Source organism: Erpetoichthys calabaricus, chromosome 9 (assembly GCF_900747795.2).
Source record: "Erpetoichthys calabaricus chromosome 9, fErpCal1.3, whole genome shotgun sequence".
Classification (NCBI taxonomy): domain Eukaryota; kingdom Metazoa; phylum Chordata; class Cladistia; order Polypteriformes; family Polypteridae; genus Erpetoichthys; species Erpetoichthys calabaricus.
In genome coordinates this window covers 73,866,517-73,884,450 of record NC_041402.2, presented here as the reverse complement: position 1 = coordinate 73,884,450, position 17,934 = coordinate 73,866,517, and the positions used below count along the sequence as shown (strand labels likewise).

The 17,934-nt window shown below is 40.8% G+C and overlaps 1 protein-coding gene across 1 annotated transcript in view; it reads left to right on the top strand.

Annotated features, from left to right (window-relative positions):
- Positions 1-17,934, top strand: part of galns (galactosamine (N-acetyl)-6-sulfatase) — a 91,758-nt gene that overhangs the window by 20,273 nt on the left and 53,551 nt on the right. Inside the window, exons 7-9 of the mRNA XM_028809746.2 lie at positions 5,967-6,091; positions 7,011-7,150; positions 7,323-7,426. Of these exons, the coding sequence (XP_028665579.2) occupies positions 5,967-6,091; positions 7,011-7,150; positions 7,323-7,426 (369 nt within the window). The remainder of the gene's footprint in view (positions 1-5,966; positions 6,092-7,010; positions 7,151-7,322; positions 7,427-17,934) is intronic.

Genomic DNA, 17,934 nt, shown 5'->3' with positions numbered 1-17,934 from the left:
AAGAAGATATATCAGCAAAAGGCTGAGTACAGTACATATCGTACAAACAGTAACTAATGGTAAAACATTTCATTCCCCTTTTTTAACTCACTGTTTCTATTACTGTGTTTCAAGGAGGGATTTCACTATCCCAGCTGCACAGAGCATAAGACAGGAATATATATAGTGTGTATATATAGTGTATAATATATACAGGGTGAGTCAAAATTATGTTAATATTTGAATGGTGGTAGCAATTTATTCATAAAACATACTTCATACGTGCAAGATGATTTCCAGGAATTTCTCAACCTGTTCACCATCATGTTCAACACATGTACCATATGTGGCACATAAATTATCCACAAAAATTGTATATAAGTATAAACATAGCAGTACCATTAGTGTTAACATAATTCTGACTCACCCTGTTGTAACAGACAGCCGGGACTCTTACCCAGCTGGGACAACTTTATAAGGGAAGGACCTGGGGAAGGAGCTTGCACAGGGCAGTACCTCCCCTGGGAAGACAGAGGGAAGCCCCCCTGGTTTGCTACGGTGCCACGGGTTTGGAGCATGGTAGCTCTACCCTGCAGGGGCCCGTGGCCACCACAAGGGGGCACTTGGAGAATGGCTGAGCCCTCCTCTGCAGGGCTGCCGTCACACCTGGAAGTGCAGCTGGAAGGAGATTGTGGAACACCTGGAGCACTTCCGGATGCTCTATAAAAGCAGGCCACCTCACTCCATTCAGGAAGCCAGAGTCGGGAGGAGGTGGATGAAGTTTGCTGAAGGAGGAGTGGAGGTGGAAAAACAGACAGAGAAGAGAGAAAAGTGCTGTGTGTGTGTGTATATATATATATATATATATATATTATGTATATATATATATTATGTATATATATATATATTATGTATAGCATACCATCAAAGGGTATACTCACACATGAACCTATTATTAAATGATTGCTGAAGAAAGGGTGCTTACTGGGACACTGACAATACCAGCTCAAAACCAGTTTTAAAATTTCAAAATAATTGCTTGGCCAAAAATTAGTTTCTTGAAAATACAGTTGTTAATAGTATGATCATCACTGTGTAATTTGTGGGTTTTGTGATCATGAGGCTGGGAACTGAAAGTGTGTTGCATGTTAGTCATGCCTGGAAGAAAAAAAATACTATACAGTACTTGGTTTATGTGACAGTAAACTTGAAGTTGAGTTCAGTTTTTTATTTGAAAAAATCCTAGTTTTTTAAAGGCTAGAAATGGGCACCCAGCTCCTTTAGTAATCAATTTAAATTTTAGAGTGTTTAACAAAATTTGTATTTAAATAAAAATAAAAAATTGTTTAATCACACAGTAAAATAAAGCACTTTCAGGCTGTCTGACATGAACAATTCCTAATAATATACAGCATGTCCATTAATAATATAATTGAGATATGCTCAGTAGACAGTAGTGGAAAGGAAAAGAAAAACTCCAGTGAGCAGCCGCCCTGAAGAAAATAAATCTCTGGTGGATCAAAGTCGCTTATAGTGCAAAGTCAGCCACAGTCACAGTTTTGAAGACCTAGGCCAGCTGGAGCTCATCATCTAATGGACATTTTACAGTATAAGTTTATATTGGGCAGTTTAATAAGAAGACAAAATTCTTAGATCCAAAACACAAAATAAGACAAAAATCATAATCTCCCAGATTTGTTTTGGCTGTCTGCCATGTCTACTAAAAAATATTGTGAATCTTTCAATGAATGAGACAACAAATAAGTCAGAACTTTCATAGAACACAACTTCACAAAACACACCTTATAAAACACACAGTAATACAATTAAAGCAGCAAGATGCAAACTGCAAATGCTGATTTTCCAATATACATATATATATAATATATATATATATATATGTAAACCTGTGACAATCTGATAATGCTTAAAACATAAATACATCTGAAAGGATTACAACAAAGTAATAAAGGAGCTGTAGTTTGTTGGGTTTTTTTGGTTTTTTTTTTTTTGCATCTAAGTAGGAGAGGATGGGTCCTCCTTAATCGGTCACATTGAAGTATGACATTTACAGTTCTGACTATTGTTAAGGATCATTCTGTTACTGTTGAGAAAGGGAACTGAGCTAATTCTACACCACAAAATGTTGATTGTGAAAAAAACATATTCCAATAATATTAATGCATTCAGTGATCTTATAGATGAATAACTTGCAACCAGGAGTGATTTGCAAATACAGATTGATGTCATCACAAGACAAGAATAACATGATGTCATGATGATGTCTTAGGCATCCAAAAGGCGACACTACAACGGTAATACACCGAGCTGAATACAATACCAAAGGTTAAAAAAACTGAATGGACCATAGAGAGGTAGGATCATCTGTAGAAGCTGCACTATCCAGTAAATGAAATATTGTTCTTCAGGTATTTTAGGTGGATGCTATGGTCAGAAGAGTCAAAGTTAGCAGTAATGTTAAGGAAATTAGTTATCAGCAATAAGGATGAGTTGATTCACAATAAAAATATGAGCTACATCAGTGTTGTATTAAGTTTGCGATGAGGATGATATTCAAACAAATGGCTGTTAGCCAAGCTTCCACAAAAGATGAATGGAAACAATGCACTTAAGAGTTTTCAATCAAAAAGGAATATATTAGAAATTAGGTAAATGTTATAATGGTGTTTGGTTAATGTATAGCTATTTCTCTGTTTTATATATGAAACACAAATTTCTTATTGTGTTTAAAAGTGCCCAGCATTTATTTTTCCAGAAAATACAAAGTAAACCCTAGAGGATAACACTGTGAAAAGTAGAAACCTGGATGCTTCAGTCTGCAGTAAATGTATTATTATTTTTTTGCAGCATTTGTAGTATTTAGATTTCTAGTGACTATAGTAAATATATCACAAGTTTAAGGCATTTCCAGATAAAATGTTTAACAATAGTAACATTTAACAAGTGTACTATTCACATCTTGAATATTGTATCATACTGTATATACACCAGTAGCAATGAGTCTTCTGATAAACACAGTTTTCTCAAATAATAGCCCTGTTACTATACATATCCATATTACTAACCGAGAATGGTAAACCGGATGGATGCAGGGACATCCGGCCATGGGCCGTGGACGCAAAAGACGTACTGCGCAGGCGCCCCCGTAAAACCCCCCTTCCAAGCAATGGAAACCGGATGGAAAGCAACGTAAAATTAGAAATGAGGCGCCCATAGCACACAGAAAAAAGGAGTCAGACGCCGGCGCCGCACGAAGCCCATGGCACACGAAATGGAACACACACAAAGAAGAGAATTGAGACCCACGACACACAAAGCCCCCCTGCAGTAACTGAAATAAGAAATGAGGCGACGTGCCCCTAGAACACCAAAAAGAAAGGAGTCAGACGCAAGCACCACATAGCACACGAAACGCTACGCACACAAAGAAGAGGATTCAGACCCACTACAAACAAACACCCCCTCCACTAACAGAGATAAAAAAAGTGAGGCAACGCGCCCCTAGCACACAAAAAAAAAAAAGAATTCAGACGCGAGCGCCACACAAACCCATTGGACACAAAACGGGACAGACTACAGACATAGCACACGAAACATACACAAAAAGGAGGATTCGGACCCACGACCACACTAACATAAATAAGAAATGAGACACAAAGCCCCACTAGGGTTACCACTTTTAATACAAAAAAATAAGGGACGCATACTGCAGCGGGGGCCACATCCCAGTGCCAACACTTTGCAGACTCTACTTAAAAGACCCGCCCTCCTCACTGGACAGTTAAAATGACCCATCAAACTAACGATGACATCAAGTATTACCCAATCAAAAGTAGGAAAGGAGGCATCTTCATAAAATGCATGTGGGATGATTTGCATGAGACGCTGCTTTAAAAAAAATGATAAAAAAAATACGGGACAAAACCCGTCCCGTATTGATTCAAAACGGGCCGCGCAATTTCATTCTCCAATACGGGACGATTCCGTATTTTACAAGACGGGTGGCAACCCTGCCCATTACTGAACGAACCGTCCGTATTAAACATACGTCATCTCAACACATTCAAATTAGGCAGCATAGGTCGATCTCATTATACTGATCCACTATTAACCGTTTAACCACAGAAAAGGCTCCATATTAACAGTGAGTGCGATCCTCCTTATTACTTATCCATATCTCTAACGCTGAAGAACAAACAAGTAATGAATTCACGATCACAGGTACAAAACAATACGGCTCGAGTGACGGGACCAAACACACGAACCCGCATGAAAAAAAACAATACACGTCGGCTACAATGCGCTTCTGAAACTCCGGAAGAAAAAATGTCTTGGCTCCAAAAACGCAAAGCTCAACTAACACTTTAACAGAAACGAGCGCATATTGACAGACACAATGAACGTACATGCATACAGCACGCGTCTCAAAGTGCTGCATCGAAACAGGCACGGATTCAAAACGAAACACCTCCCTTCTCAGACATACAGAAACGGCAGCGAAGGGACAAAATAAATAAACGCAGACGTCTACACTGCGCATCTGCAATGCCGGGAAAACAAGGCAGGCAAGGCTCCAAAAAGAGAAAGCTCAACTGACCGACATACAAAAACGAGCAAGGCTCAATACAAACAATGCACGCAGTAGACTACAACGGGCTTCTCACACAGCACAGGCAAATCGATTACAGCTCCAAAACAACACGTCCCAAATACTGCACATACAACAACGCACCTCTCAAACGGCACAAACAAAAGATACACGTCACGGATATCAACGACAGACACCTGCTAAACACTTGCGCCAGTTAGCTGACAACGCATTCAATAATGAGTCCACTATTCAGGAAAATTCATTGGGATTAATGAATGTCATTTGCAATCATTGTCATTCACTTAACTTCCCTGAAGAAACAACTCGCAATACAAGTAATGGATTTACACGTTGTTGTCAAAAGGGTCAAATTAGACTGCCTCCTTTACATTCATATCCTGAATATCTACAGAACCTTCTAACTAACGATGTACCTGAAAGTGAAAACTTTATGAACTGCATTACATCCTACAAATCTTTATCCACTATGAACATGAACAGTAGCACTGCACATGACATCCGTCTTGCAAAACTGTTAATTATTGATGAATGTACAATGGCATCCAGTCACTTACTCAACACCATTCATAAACTTCTACAAACGTTGATGAATAATAATATTCCCTTTGGAGGAAAGGTACTTTTATTAGGAGGAGATTTTAGACAGTGCTTAGCTATTGTTCAGTGCACCTTAAAATACGCAGACAATTGGCATTGCTTTCAAAAGATACAGTTAGTACAAAACATGCGATGTCCAGATCCAGATCATAACAATTGGTTATTACATCTGGGAGATGGTACACTCACCAATACAGATAGACTTCACCCAGATATTAGTACAATTCCTCAAGTCTTTATCTGCGACGACTTAGTTACAAAGATATTTGGAACAGCAATCTCATTAGACCAAATGCCCCTTTTTAACACAACGCGCTATATTATGTCCAAACAATATTAATGTGAAAAACATAAATACCCAAGTCATTTCATTACTTGCTGGAGAGACACAACTCTTTCTAAGCTCTGACAAAGTTGACTGTGATCACGACAATGACCATCTTCATTGACCTTACAAGTTCTGACCTGAAATTACCTTTTACACTTAAAAGGCATGTACAAACAAATTTTCCAATAACCCTTTACACTGTGCCACACACTTTATTGTTTGCTTTCTATTTGCATCATCTACACCTTCACACTATTCTATATCTCATTCATACATCACGCTCTTTGTCATTTCCCAACACCAGGGGTTGGCGAGCGAAGCGAGCAGGGGGCAGAGCCCCCTAGTTATATTAATATATGGATTCTATCTTTCAAGTGATTTCATTCCTGCCCTTATAAATAAATTTATTTTCACTTTCTTCACTTGCAGGAGGCTTTGAGCTTCATTCGCAGACAGAGTGGCTCAAAGCCCTTTTTTCTGTATTGGGCTATTGATTCCACTCATGCTCCAGTGTATTCTTCAGAGTTGTTCCATGGTAAAAGCAAGAGGGGGAGGCAAGTATTAAATGGTAATAAAGTTAACAAAACAATTATTTTTAAATGCATTATTTGACAAACCTTACATCCACAGTATCAAAGAAGATAATTACATAATGGAAACATTTGGTAACTTTTAATTTTTGATTTAATTTCCATTTTGGCACCCTTACGTAAACCTCATTTACAGTAAATGCAAGTAAAACATAATGTAAATGCTGTTGTTTGCCTTGGTAGTGTACAGTATGTGTTCTTTTTTATGAAGCAGTGGAAGTAATATGGTGTGGAGAAGGAGCAGTCTGATTTCCACTTTTTGCTATTTTTCTGTGATGGATTGGTTCCCATCCAGATCTAGTCCCTGCCTTTCATTCAGTGCTGCCAGGACAGGCTTCCACACACTATAAATTCTATATTTTTTGCCATAATTTGGTTTAGGATTGTCATCACAGTGGTAGTACTGCTGCCTTGCAGTTAGGAGACCCGGGTTTTGGTTTTCCCTGTGTGGAGTTTGCATGTTCTCCCCGTGTCTGCGTGGGTTTCCTCCTGGTGCTCTGGTTTCCTCCCACAGTCCAAAGACATGCAGGTTAGATGGATTGGCAATTCTAAATTGGCCCTAGTGTGTGCTTGGTGTGTGGGTGTGTGTGTGTGTGTGTGTGTGTGTCCTGTGGTGGGCTGGCGCCCTGCCCAGGATTGGTTCCTGTCTTGCGCCCTGGGTTGGTTGGGAATGGCTCCAGCAGACCCCTGTGTTCGGATTCAGCGGGTTGGAAAATGGATGGTTGGATGGATTGTCATTAAAATGTGTTTCTGAGTACTCACACTCTTGGTAGAAGGGAAAAAAACTTTGCTTAGGAAATACCAGCATGAACCATACAACAAAACAAACAAAGAATAAATGTTGCCTGTAAACTTTTAAGAGACTAATTTTGTATCCTTACAGATATGGGGATGCAGTTATGGAAATTGACTACAGCGTGGGGAAGATTTTACAGGAGCTCAAATCTCTGGGAATTGCTGAGAACACCTTTGTATTTTTCACCTCTGATAATGGAGCTGCTCTGATTTCAGCCCCTAAACAAGGCAAGCTTTGCTTTTTAGTTGTTGTTAAAACACTTCATACTTTTTTCTTTTCACAAGTTGTATCCCTTTGTTTTAGCAAGTAAATAAAAATCTTAAGCCACTGAGCCCTATGAAATATTGTTGAAGTTATTTTGTAACTCATTACTTTAACTAAATACATTTGTTCTCCAAGGTGGCAGTAATGGCCCTTTTTTGTGTGGGAAACAGACAACATTTGAAGGAGGAATGAGAGTTCCAGCAATAGCTTGGTGGCCTGAACACATCAAACCTGGACAGGTAAATTCTTTATTCTTCTTCTTTTGGCTGCTCTTGCTAGGGGTTGCCACAGTGGACCATCTTCATTGAATCTACTTAAAAACCGTAACATAAAATTTTTTGAAACAGGCTAATCTGGTCACTCCAGCTTTTGTTGTGTAAGTTTTCTATAAAAATATGTGAGTTGTAAAGTTGTCCAGTGAGATTTTTGTAAATAAATGCAAAGTAATTGATTAAATACATATTAAATCTTGGGTTTGAATAAAAATGAATTTACAAAAAGAAGGGGAGAGACAAACACTCTCAAATAATAGAGATATCTCTTTCACTTTTATTCCCTGGTCTTTGTCTAGTGATGTGAACAGCTTAGTTGTTTTCCAGAATGTTATTTCTCAGTTCTTCTAAACTATCTCTTGCTCTCCGCTCATAAGGGCACTTTCCTCCTGCAAGTACATCCTCACATCTCTTTTCCCTTACAAACTTCCCCAGACATTATAATGGTTGATATTTTAATCCCCCTCCTTAGATTATTTTTAGAACTGGAATTACCCTTCAGTTGCTCTAGTACCAGGCCACATTGTCTCCTGGTGGCCCCTAGATCATGGCAGTCCTTGAGTGCCCAAGGTTCTAACCGAGGACCTTCTTGCTCCCAGATAAGGGAATACAAGAAAGATATAATATAAGCAGGGGTTTCAGGACCACCCTCACCACCTAAAACATTGCCTGCTTGTGGTACATCTTTAAATTTGGCACTGTATAGAAAATATAATTAAACTACTTGAGCCATTTGGAAAGCACAACCAATGTGTGTCAGATTTGATGGCACCTTTTACCAATATCTGTTGTGGGCAGGAAACACAATTACTATATAAGCTTATGTATGTATAAAACCCATTGCAAAAGTCTTGAACCAATCAAAATCTTACTTTTAAAGTTAGTTATCTGGGCAGGGGATGTTGATTTGATTGTGAGAACACTATAATATTAGAATAAAGGCAAATCAATATTGATACAGTAAAAAATTCCTTGTTTTTTCTGAAATGAGTTAGCATTTTGTGTTTCTTCTCTTATAATGCATAACTGAAGCAATTCAGTTATGTACCCTCCAGGACAAATCTTCCAAGTAATCCTGTGGTAAATTCTCCCAGAATCTTCATTTGTGTTTGGCAGCTTTTACAATTTGCTCTGTCGTAGTGATCCAACAAAGCTTCGATTATACTGAGATTGGGGCTCTGAGCTGACCAATCTAATACTTTTACTAGACCAACTCCAAGTAAGTTTAAATTATGTCTACAGTGCATGTGGTGGGTGGCGTAGTGGTAGCGCTGCTGACTCGCAGTAAGGAGACCTGGGTTCACTTCCCGGGTCCTCCCTGCATTGAGTTTGCATGTTCTCCCCATGTCTGCGTGGGTTTCCTCCGGGTGCTCCGGTTTCCTCCCACAGTCCAAAGACATGCAGGTTAGGTGCATTGCTGATCCTAAATTGTGCCTAGTGTGTGCTTGGTGTGTGGGTGTGTGTCTATTTGTGTGTGCTCAAGTTACCCCTTGGACATTGCACAGCTGAAAGAATTGTGCATGGGGCACTGGGAAAACATCCTCCCAGTCGATTTCAGAAACTGGTAGACAGTTATAGGAAATGCAAACTTGAGGTAGCTTGTGCCAAAGAGAGCAATGACAGCTATGAGAGCCAAAGGTGTGCTTAATTTTTCCACAGATGGAAACAGCATATCTGTTCATTTTTCAAATTTTTATTGTTTTTTTTTACATTTACATATTAAATGAAGATCAAATCTTGGGGTGTCGGCACAGTGACACAGTGGTAGCGCTGCTGCTTCGCCGTTAGGAGACCCGGGTTTGCTTCCTGGGTCCTCCCTGTGTGGAGTTTGCAGGTTAGATGCATTGGCAATTCTAAATTTTCCCTAGTGTGTGCTTGGTGTGTGGGTGTGTGTGTGCGCGTCCTGCAGTGGGCAGGCGCCCTGCCCGGGGTTTGTTCCTGCCTTGCGCCCTGTGCTGGCTGGGATTGGCTCCAGCAGACCCCCGTGACCCTGTGTTAGGATAATAGTGGGTTGGACAATGACTGACTGACTGCATGTGGGGTCATTTATCATGCTGAAAGACAACATTTTTACAATATTTTTTTCCTGAAGGTAGCATGATGAATCAAAATTTCTTTATATTTCTCAGTAGTCATTTTCTCCATTGGTTTTGACTAGATCCTCTACACCATTGGTTGAAATGTAACCCTAGACAGTGATTATGACAGAGCTTCCACCATGCTTCGCAAAAGGCAGTGGTCAGACATGAATGTATTTCTTGCTAATTTCTCTCAAGAAATATCAAGAATTTAAGAACCAAAAATGTCATCACTCATCATTCCATAATCTATCAAGCCACTGGTTGTCACTCTGTACTTTAAAATGTTTCACTTGCTTCTTCTGCTTTTTGCCATTCTGTTTTTTACCTGCAACATTGTCTGCAAGACCATTTCTTTTACGACTTCTTCACATAGTTGAAGTGTGTAGTTTGGTACCAGATGTTGAATAAGCACTTGACAGGTTTTACTACTTTCCATTAAAGGAGTACTCTTAAGTACTGTTAATCAGCTGTAGTCAGTTTTCGGGGTCTTTCACTCTGTTTTCTGTCTTAAACTTGCCTATTTTATTTAAATTCCGTTATGAGCTTCAAAAGTGCGACCTCAATTGAGCGCGGCGAATAAAGGCGTTCATAGATAATTTAGTTCAAATGGCTCTGGAATATGTGAAGAGCAACAAAGGTGCAGATCTTTATATACGCGCACCTTTATTCGCTGCGCCCAATTGAGGTCGTCCTTTTGAGGCTCGCCTTTTTGTGCGCGCCCTTATTGAAGGATGCGTGTGCGCGCCCTTATTGGAGGATACCGTCTTGTACGTCCGCTGGCTTGTACGTCCGTAATATACCTTTAATTTTCTCTGGCGGTAATACAGGCGTGTGCGTCGGTAATATGCCTTTAATCTCCTCTGACAGTAATACTGGCTTGTATGTGGCTGTAATATGCGTCACTGTATTGTGTACCTTTAATTTCCTCTCGCAGTAATACTGGTTTGTATTTCCATAAAACGCCTCTAACTTTCTCTGACAGTAATATCGTGAGTCGCACCGTGCCCCGCGCATGCGCACTTCATCAGAAGACACCCACACACGGACACCTGGACGCACATAGGGATTTTATATATATATATATATATATACAGTAATCCCTCCTCCATCGCGGGGATTGCGTTCCAGAGCCACCCGCGAAATAAGAAAATCCGCGAAGTAGAAACCATATGTTTATATGGTTATTTTTATATTGTCATGCTTGGGTCACAGATTTGCGCAGAAACACAGGAGGTTGTAGAGAGACAGGAACGTTATTCAAACACTGCAAACAAACATTTGTCTCTTTTTCAAAAGTTTAAACTGTGCTCCATGACAAGACAGAGATGACAGTTCTGTCTCACAATTAAAAGAATGCAAACATATCTTCCTCTTCAAAGGAGTGTGCATCAGGAGCAGAGACTGTCATAAAGACAGAGAAAGCAAACAAATCAATAGGGCTTGGCTTTTAAGTATGCGAAGCACCGCGGCACAAAGCTGTTGAAGGCGGCAGCTCACACCCCCTCCGTCAGGAGCAGGGAGAGAGAGAGAGAGAGAGAGAGAGAGATAGAGAGAGGCAGAGAAAAACAAACATGCAAAAACCAATACGTGCCCTTCGAGCTTTTAAGTATGTGAAGCACCGTGCAGCATGTCGCTTCACTAAGCAGCTGCACAGAAGGTAGCAACGTGAAGATAATCTTTCAGCATTTTTAGACAAGCGTCCGTATCGTCTAGGTGTGCGAACAGCCCCCCTGCTCACACCCCCTACGTCAGGATCAGAGAAAGCGCAAGAGAGAGAAAGAGAAAAGTAAGTTGGGTAGCTTCTCAGCCATCTGCCAATAGCGTCCCTTTTATGAAATCAACTGGGCAAACCAACTGAGGAAGCATGTACCAGAAATTAAAAGACCCATTGTCCTCAGAAATCCGCGAACCAGCAAAAAATCTGCGATATATATTTAAATATGCTTACATATAAAATCCGCGATAGAGTGAAGCCGCGAAAGGCGAAGCGCGATATAGCGAGGGATCACTGTATATATATATATATATATATATATATATATATATATATATATATATATATATATATACAGTCATATGAAAAAGTTTGGGAACCCCTCTCAGCCTGCATAATAATTTACTGTACTTTCAACAAAAAAGATAACAGTGGTATGTCTTTCATTTCCTAGGAACATCTGAGTACTGGGGTGTTTTCTGAACAAAGATTTTTAGTGAAGCAGTATTTATTTGTATGAAATTTAATCAAATGTGAAAAACTGGCTGTGCAAAAATTTGTGTACCCTTGTAATTTTGCTGATTTGAATGCATGTAACTGCTCAATACTGATTACTTGGAACACCAAATTGGTTGGATTAGGTCGTTAAGCCTTGAACTTCATAGACAGGTGTGTCCAATCATGAGAAAAGGTATTTAAGGTGGTCAATTGCAAGTTGTGCTTCCCTTTGACTCTCCTCTGAAGAATGACAGCATGGGATCCTCAAAGTAACTCTCAAAAGATCTGAAAACAAAGATTGTTCAGTATTATGGTTTAGGACAGTGGTTCTCAAACTGTGGGGTGGGCCCCCCTTGGCGGGAACAAAGTAACAAAAAGGGGGGCGCGAAGATGTAAAAAAAAGAAAACAAGAATCGAAAATATGAAAAATACATCTATTGAAACCAAAACAAATTAACTTAAATTACACTCTGATACTAGAAAAATAAATATAGAGTTAGATAAATGTCGATAAAAGTTAAGTAGGTATAATAAAATATGCATCTAGTATATATCATTAATTAAAAAAGAACAAATTGGTATTAGTGGGCTCCTTTCAAAAAAACGTTAGGGGGGCGCAATTAAAACTGTTATGAAAACTCGGGTCGCAAATACTTAAAGGTTGAGAAACGCTGGTTATGGGGAAGGCTACAAAAAGCTGTCTCAGAGGTTTAAACTGTCAATTTCAACTGTAAGGAATGGAATCAGGAAATAGAAGGTCACAGGCACAGTTGCTGTTAAACCCAGGTCTGGCAGGCCAAGAAAAATACAGGCGCGGCATATGCACAGGATTGTGAGAGACTGTTACAGACAACCCACAGATCACCTCCAAAGACCTGCAAGAACATCTTGCTGCAGATGGTGTATCTGTACATTGTTCTACAATTCAGCGCAATTTGCAATTTGCACAAAGAACATCTGTATGGCAGAGTGATGAGAAAGAAGCCCTTTCTGCACTAACGCCACAAAGTCGCTTGTTGTATGTAAATGCTCATTTAGACAAGCCAGATTCATTTTAGAACAAAGTGCTTTGGACTGATGAGACAGAAATTGAGTTATTTGGACATAACAAAAAGTTCTTTGCATGGCGGAAAAAGAACACCACAATCCAAGAAAAACACCTGCTACCTACTGTCAAATTTGGTGGAGGTTCCATCATGCTGTGCTATATACACACACACAACCCATAACATTTGTTTAACATAATTGGACCTACCAAGATTTCATCCATCCATCCATCCATCCATTATCCAACCTGCTATATCCTAACTACAGGGTGACGGGGGTCTGTTGCAGCAAATCCCAGCCAACACAGGGCGCAAGGCAGGAAACAAACCCCGGGCAGGGCACCAGCCCACTGCAGGGTGCGCACACACACACCCACACACCAAGCACACACTAGGGACAATTTAGAATCGCCAATGCACCTAACCTGCAAACTCCACACAGGGAGGACCCAGGAAGCAAACCCGGGTCCCCTAACGGCGAAGCAGCAGCGCTACCACTGTGCCGCCCCCAAGATTTGATCATCATTTAAATAGTAGCTCTATGTAAATATCAAAAAAAAAATTTAATTTGAAAAATGAACAGATATGCTGCTTCCATCTGTGGAAAAAATAAGCACACCTTTGGCTCTCATAGCTGTCATTGCTCTCTTTGGCACAAGCTACCTTAAGTTTGCATTTCCTATAACTGTCTACCAGTTTCTGAAATCGACTGGGAGGATGTTTTCCCAGTGCTCCATGCACAATTCTTTCAGCTCTGCAATGTCCAAGGGGTAACTTGAGTGCACAGCCTCTTTCAAAACCCACAATATCTCGATGGAATTCAGATCCACGCTTTGACTTGGCCATTTCAGAACCATCCATTTCTTTCTTTCCAGCCATTGCTTGGTGAACCTACTGGTATAGTTAGGGTCGTTGTCATGTTTCCATGTTCAGTTTCAGTTGAGCAACAATCTTCTAACAGGTAGTTTCATATTAATCTCAACCATCCTCAATTGCAATGAAGAATTCATAGTGGATTCTGTGATGTTGAGCTGGCCAGGTCTTGATGCAGCAAGGCAGCTACAAACCATAACAATTCCACCACATTGCTTTACAGTTAATATCAGGTATGTTATTGTGGGCTTTATGAGACTTAGTAGTCTGTTAGTAGGTTCATCTACTCTTATACTTATGATTAACACAAACATGCACTCAGAGATTCTATTTAGATAGATAGATAGATAGATAGATAGATAGATAGATAGATAGATAGATAGATAGATAGATAGATAGATAGATAGATAGATAGATAGATAGATAGATAGATAGATAGATACTTTATTAATCCCAAGGGGAAATTCACATACTCCAGCAGCAGTATACTGATACAAAAAACAATATTAAATTAAAGAGTAAAAAAAATGCAGGTAAAAACAGACAATAACTTTGAATAATGTTAACGTTTACCCCCCCAGGTGGAATTAAAGAGTCGCATAGTTTGGGGGAGGATGATCTCCTCAGTCTGTCAGTGGAACAGGACAGTGACAGCAGTCTGTCGCTGAAGCTGCTCCTCTGTCTGGAGATGACACTGTTTAGTGGATGCAGTGGATTCTTCATAATTGATAGGAGCCTGCTGAGCGCCCATTGCTCTGCCACAGATGTCAAACTGTCCATCTCCATGCCTACAATAGAGCCTGCTTTCCTCACCAGTCTTTCCAGGCGTGAGGCGTCCTTCTTCTTAATACTGCCTCCCCAGCACACCACCGCATAGAAGAGGGCGCTCGCCACAACCGTCTGATAGAACATCTGCAGCATCTTATTGGAGATGGTGAAGGACGCCAGTCTTCTAAGGAAGTATAGCCAGCTCTGTCCTCTCTTGCACAGAGCATCAGTATTGGCAGTCCAGTCCAATTTATCATCTAGCTGCGCTCCCAGGTATTTATAGGTCTGCACCCTCTGCACACAGTCACCTTTGACGATCACGGGGTCCAGGAGGGACCTGCGCCTCCTAAAATCCACTACCAGCTCCTTGGTTTTGCTGGTGTTCAGGTGTAGGTGGTTTGAGTCGCACCATTTAACAAAGTCTTTGATGAGGTTCCTGTACTCCTCCTCCTGCCCACTCCTGATGCAGCCCACGATAGCAGTGTCGTCAGCGAACTTTTGCACGTGGCAGGACTCCAAGTTGTATTGGAAGTCCGATGTATATAGGCTGAACAGGACCGGAGAAAGTACAGTCCCCTGCGGCGCACCTGTGTTTCTGACCACAATGTCAGACCTGCAGTTCCCGAGACGCACATACTGAGGTCTGTTTGTAAGATAGTCCACGATCCATGCCACTAGGTATGAATCTACTCCCATCTCTGTCAGCTTGTCCCTAAGGAGCAGAGGTTGAATAGTGTTGAAGGCACTAGAGAAGTCTAGAAACATAATTCTTACAGCATCACTGCCTCTGTCCAAGTGGGAGAGGGATCGGTGTAGCATATAGATGATGGCATCCTCCGCTCCCACCTTCTCCTGGTATGCGAACTGCAGGGCGTCGAGGGTGTGGTGTACCTGTGGCCTTAGGTGGTGAAGCAGCAGCCGCTCCATGGTCTTCATCACATGTGACGTCAGAGCGACAGGCCGGAAGTTGTTCAGCTCACTAGGACGTGATACCTTTGGGACTGGGGTGATAGAAGATGTTTTCCGAAGCTTTGGGACTCTCCCCTGTTCCAGGCTCAGGTTGAAGATGCGCTGTAGAGGACTCCCCAGCTGCAGCGCGCAGACCTTCAGCAGTCGTGGCTATACTCTATCTGGACCCGCTGCTTTGCTGGCACGAAGTCTCCTCAGCTCTCTGCTCACCTGCGCTGCTGTAATTGTGGGTGGGGATGTCTCTCCTATGCTGGTATCAGCAGAAGGATGGGTGGAGGGTGCGGTACTCCGAGGTGAGAGTGGGTTAGGGTGGTCAAACCTGTTAAAGAAGTTGTTCATTTGGTTTGTTCTCATCACGGCTCTCTCGATGGTGGCACCCCGCTTCAAGCTGCAGCCAGTGATGATCTTCATCCCATCCCACACTTCCTTCATGCTGTTATTCTGCAACTTCTGCTCCAGCTTTCTCCTGTACTGCTCCTTCGCCGCCCTGAGTTGGACTCTGAGTTCCTTCTCCACGCGCTTGAGCTCATGCTGATCACCGCCTTTAAAAGCCCTTTTCTTCTGGTTCAAAAGGCCTTTGATGTCACTTGTAATCCATGGCTTGTTGTTAGCATAGCAGCGTACTGTTCTTACTGGAACTACAATGTCCATACAGAAGTTGATGTAGTCAGTTGTGCAGTCAACAACCTCCTCAATGTTCTCACTATGTGATCCCTGCAGGATATCCCAGTCCGTGGTTCCAAAGCAGTCTCTCAGAGCCTGCCTCAGGGGACCACTTCCTGAATGAGCGTGTGGTTGTAGGTAGCTCCCTCACTCTTGGTTTGTAGTGAGGCTAAAGCAGAACCAGGTTATGATCTGCTTTCCCAAGCACAGGCAGTCGGGTGGCGCTGTATGCGTCTTTAACGTTTGCATACAGTAAGTCAGTAGTCTTATTTTCCCGGGTGTTACAGTCCACATACTGGGAGAAGTATTTATACAACTACGTATGAGTGATGCCCTACTGCTAGTCACTCTTTAGTATTCCACTTAGTATCCTTTCCACATAAGTACATAAGAGTGATGTCTCAAGCCTGTTACTTCTCAGTACTCCACATAGGGACTCACTATCACTAGCACTAACAAACGTACAGGTGTCCGTGAGAAACACAAATGCTCAACTCCTGAGGTGCAACCTCTCAGCCTTGATAAATCCCGTGGACAAGAAAGAAGCAGAAATCTTCTCACATCAAGTACCGTAATATTTACTTCAATCATTTAGTAATATAAGAAAGTGTAATATAAAATAAGATCGCAAACATCTGGCTGGCACGGACTGGACAAATTGGGAGTTGTTTGAAATATTCTTCACTGGTGATGATCTTCTAGACAGTGGAATGGTTCACTTGCAGTTAGTAATCTTTTTAAATTCCTTTCTAGCCTCATAAGCATCTATAACCTTGCTTCTGAAGGTCTGAGAGAGCTCTTTTGATCAAGGCATACTGATAACACACACTTCAACAACAAAGTGCAAACCAAACTAAATGTCTGAGGTTTATAAAGGAAAGATTCTGCTAAGATTCTCTCTAATGATTTTCTAATCATTTGCACCTGATCTGATACAGCTGATTCTAATTTTAGATATATGAGGTAGTGATAAACATAAGGGTGTACAGTACTTACTTTTTTCACATTCAAAATTTGCATTTATGTTTATTTAAATCAGTGTTTCCTAAACTCGGTCCTGTTAAACCCCTGTGGCTGCAGGTTTTTGTTCCAACTGGATTCCTTTTTTTAATATTTTTATTTTATTAATTTTCATTGTAATCATTCCATACAAACAGATCAATTTATAACCCAACAAATTTGAAGACAAATCAAACCCCACCCCTGAGAAGGAGAGCTTAGCCAAAGGAGAATTGCTTAGGGCTTTTTAATGAGGCAACATTAGACAAAAGAAGGGGAGAAGTAAATATCTATATAAATAAGTGATGGAGAAGAGAGTTAAATGCAATAATAGTTAATTCTCTTATTCTAAAATAATATTGATTAAATCCTGCCATGTTTTGAAAAAATTTTGTACAGATCCTCTAACTGAAAATTTGATTTTTTCCAATTTCAAATAATATAAAACATCGGTTTCCCACTGACTTATAAGACGAGCATTAGGATTCTTCCAATTTAACAAAATAAGTCTGCATGCCAAGAGTGTAGTGAATGCAATCACAGTTTGCTTGTCCTTCTCCAATTCAAGTCCATCTGGAAGGACACCAAACACAGCTGTTAGTGGGTTAGGAGGGATTGTGATACTAAGGCTGTCTGAGAGGCACTTAAAAATTTTTGTCCAAAATGATGTTAGTTTGGTGCAGGCCCAGAACATGTGACCCAGTGAGGCAGGAGCTTGGTTGCAGCGCTCGCAGGTTGGATCCTGGCCTGGAAACATTTTGGACAGTTTTAAGTGAGACAGATGAGCTCGATATATAATTTTTAGTTGAATAATTCTATGCTTTGCGCATATAGAACTCGAGTGAATTCTCTGCTTTGCTACCT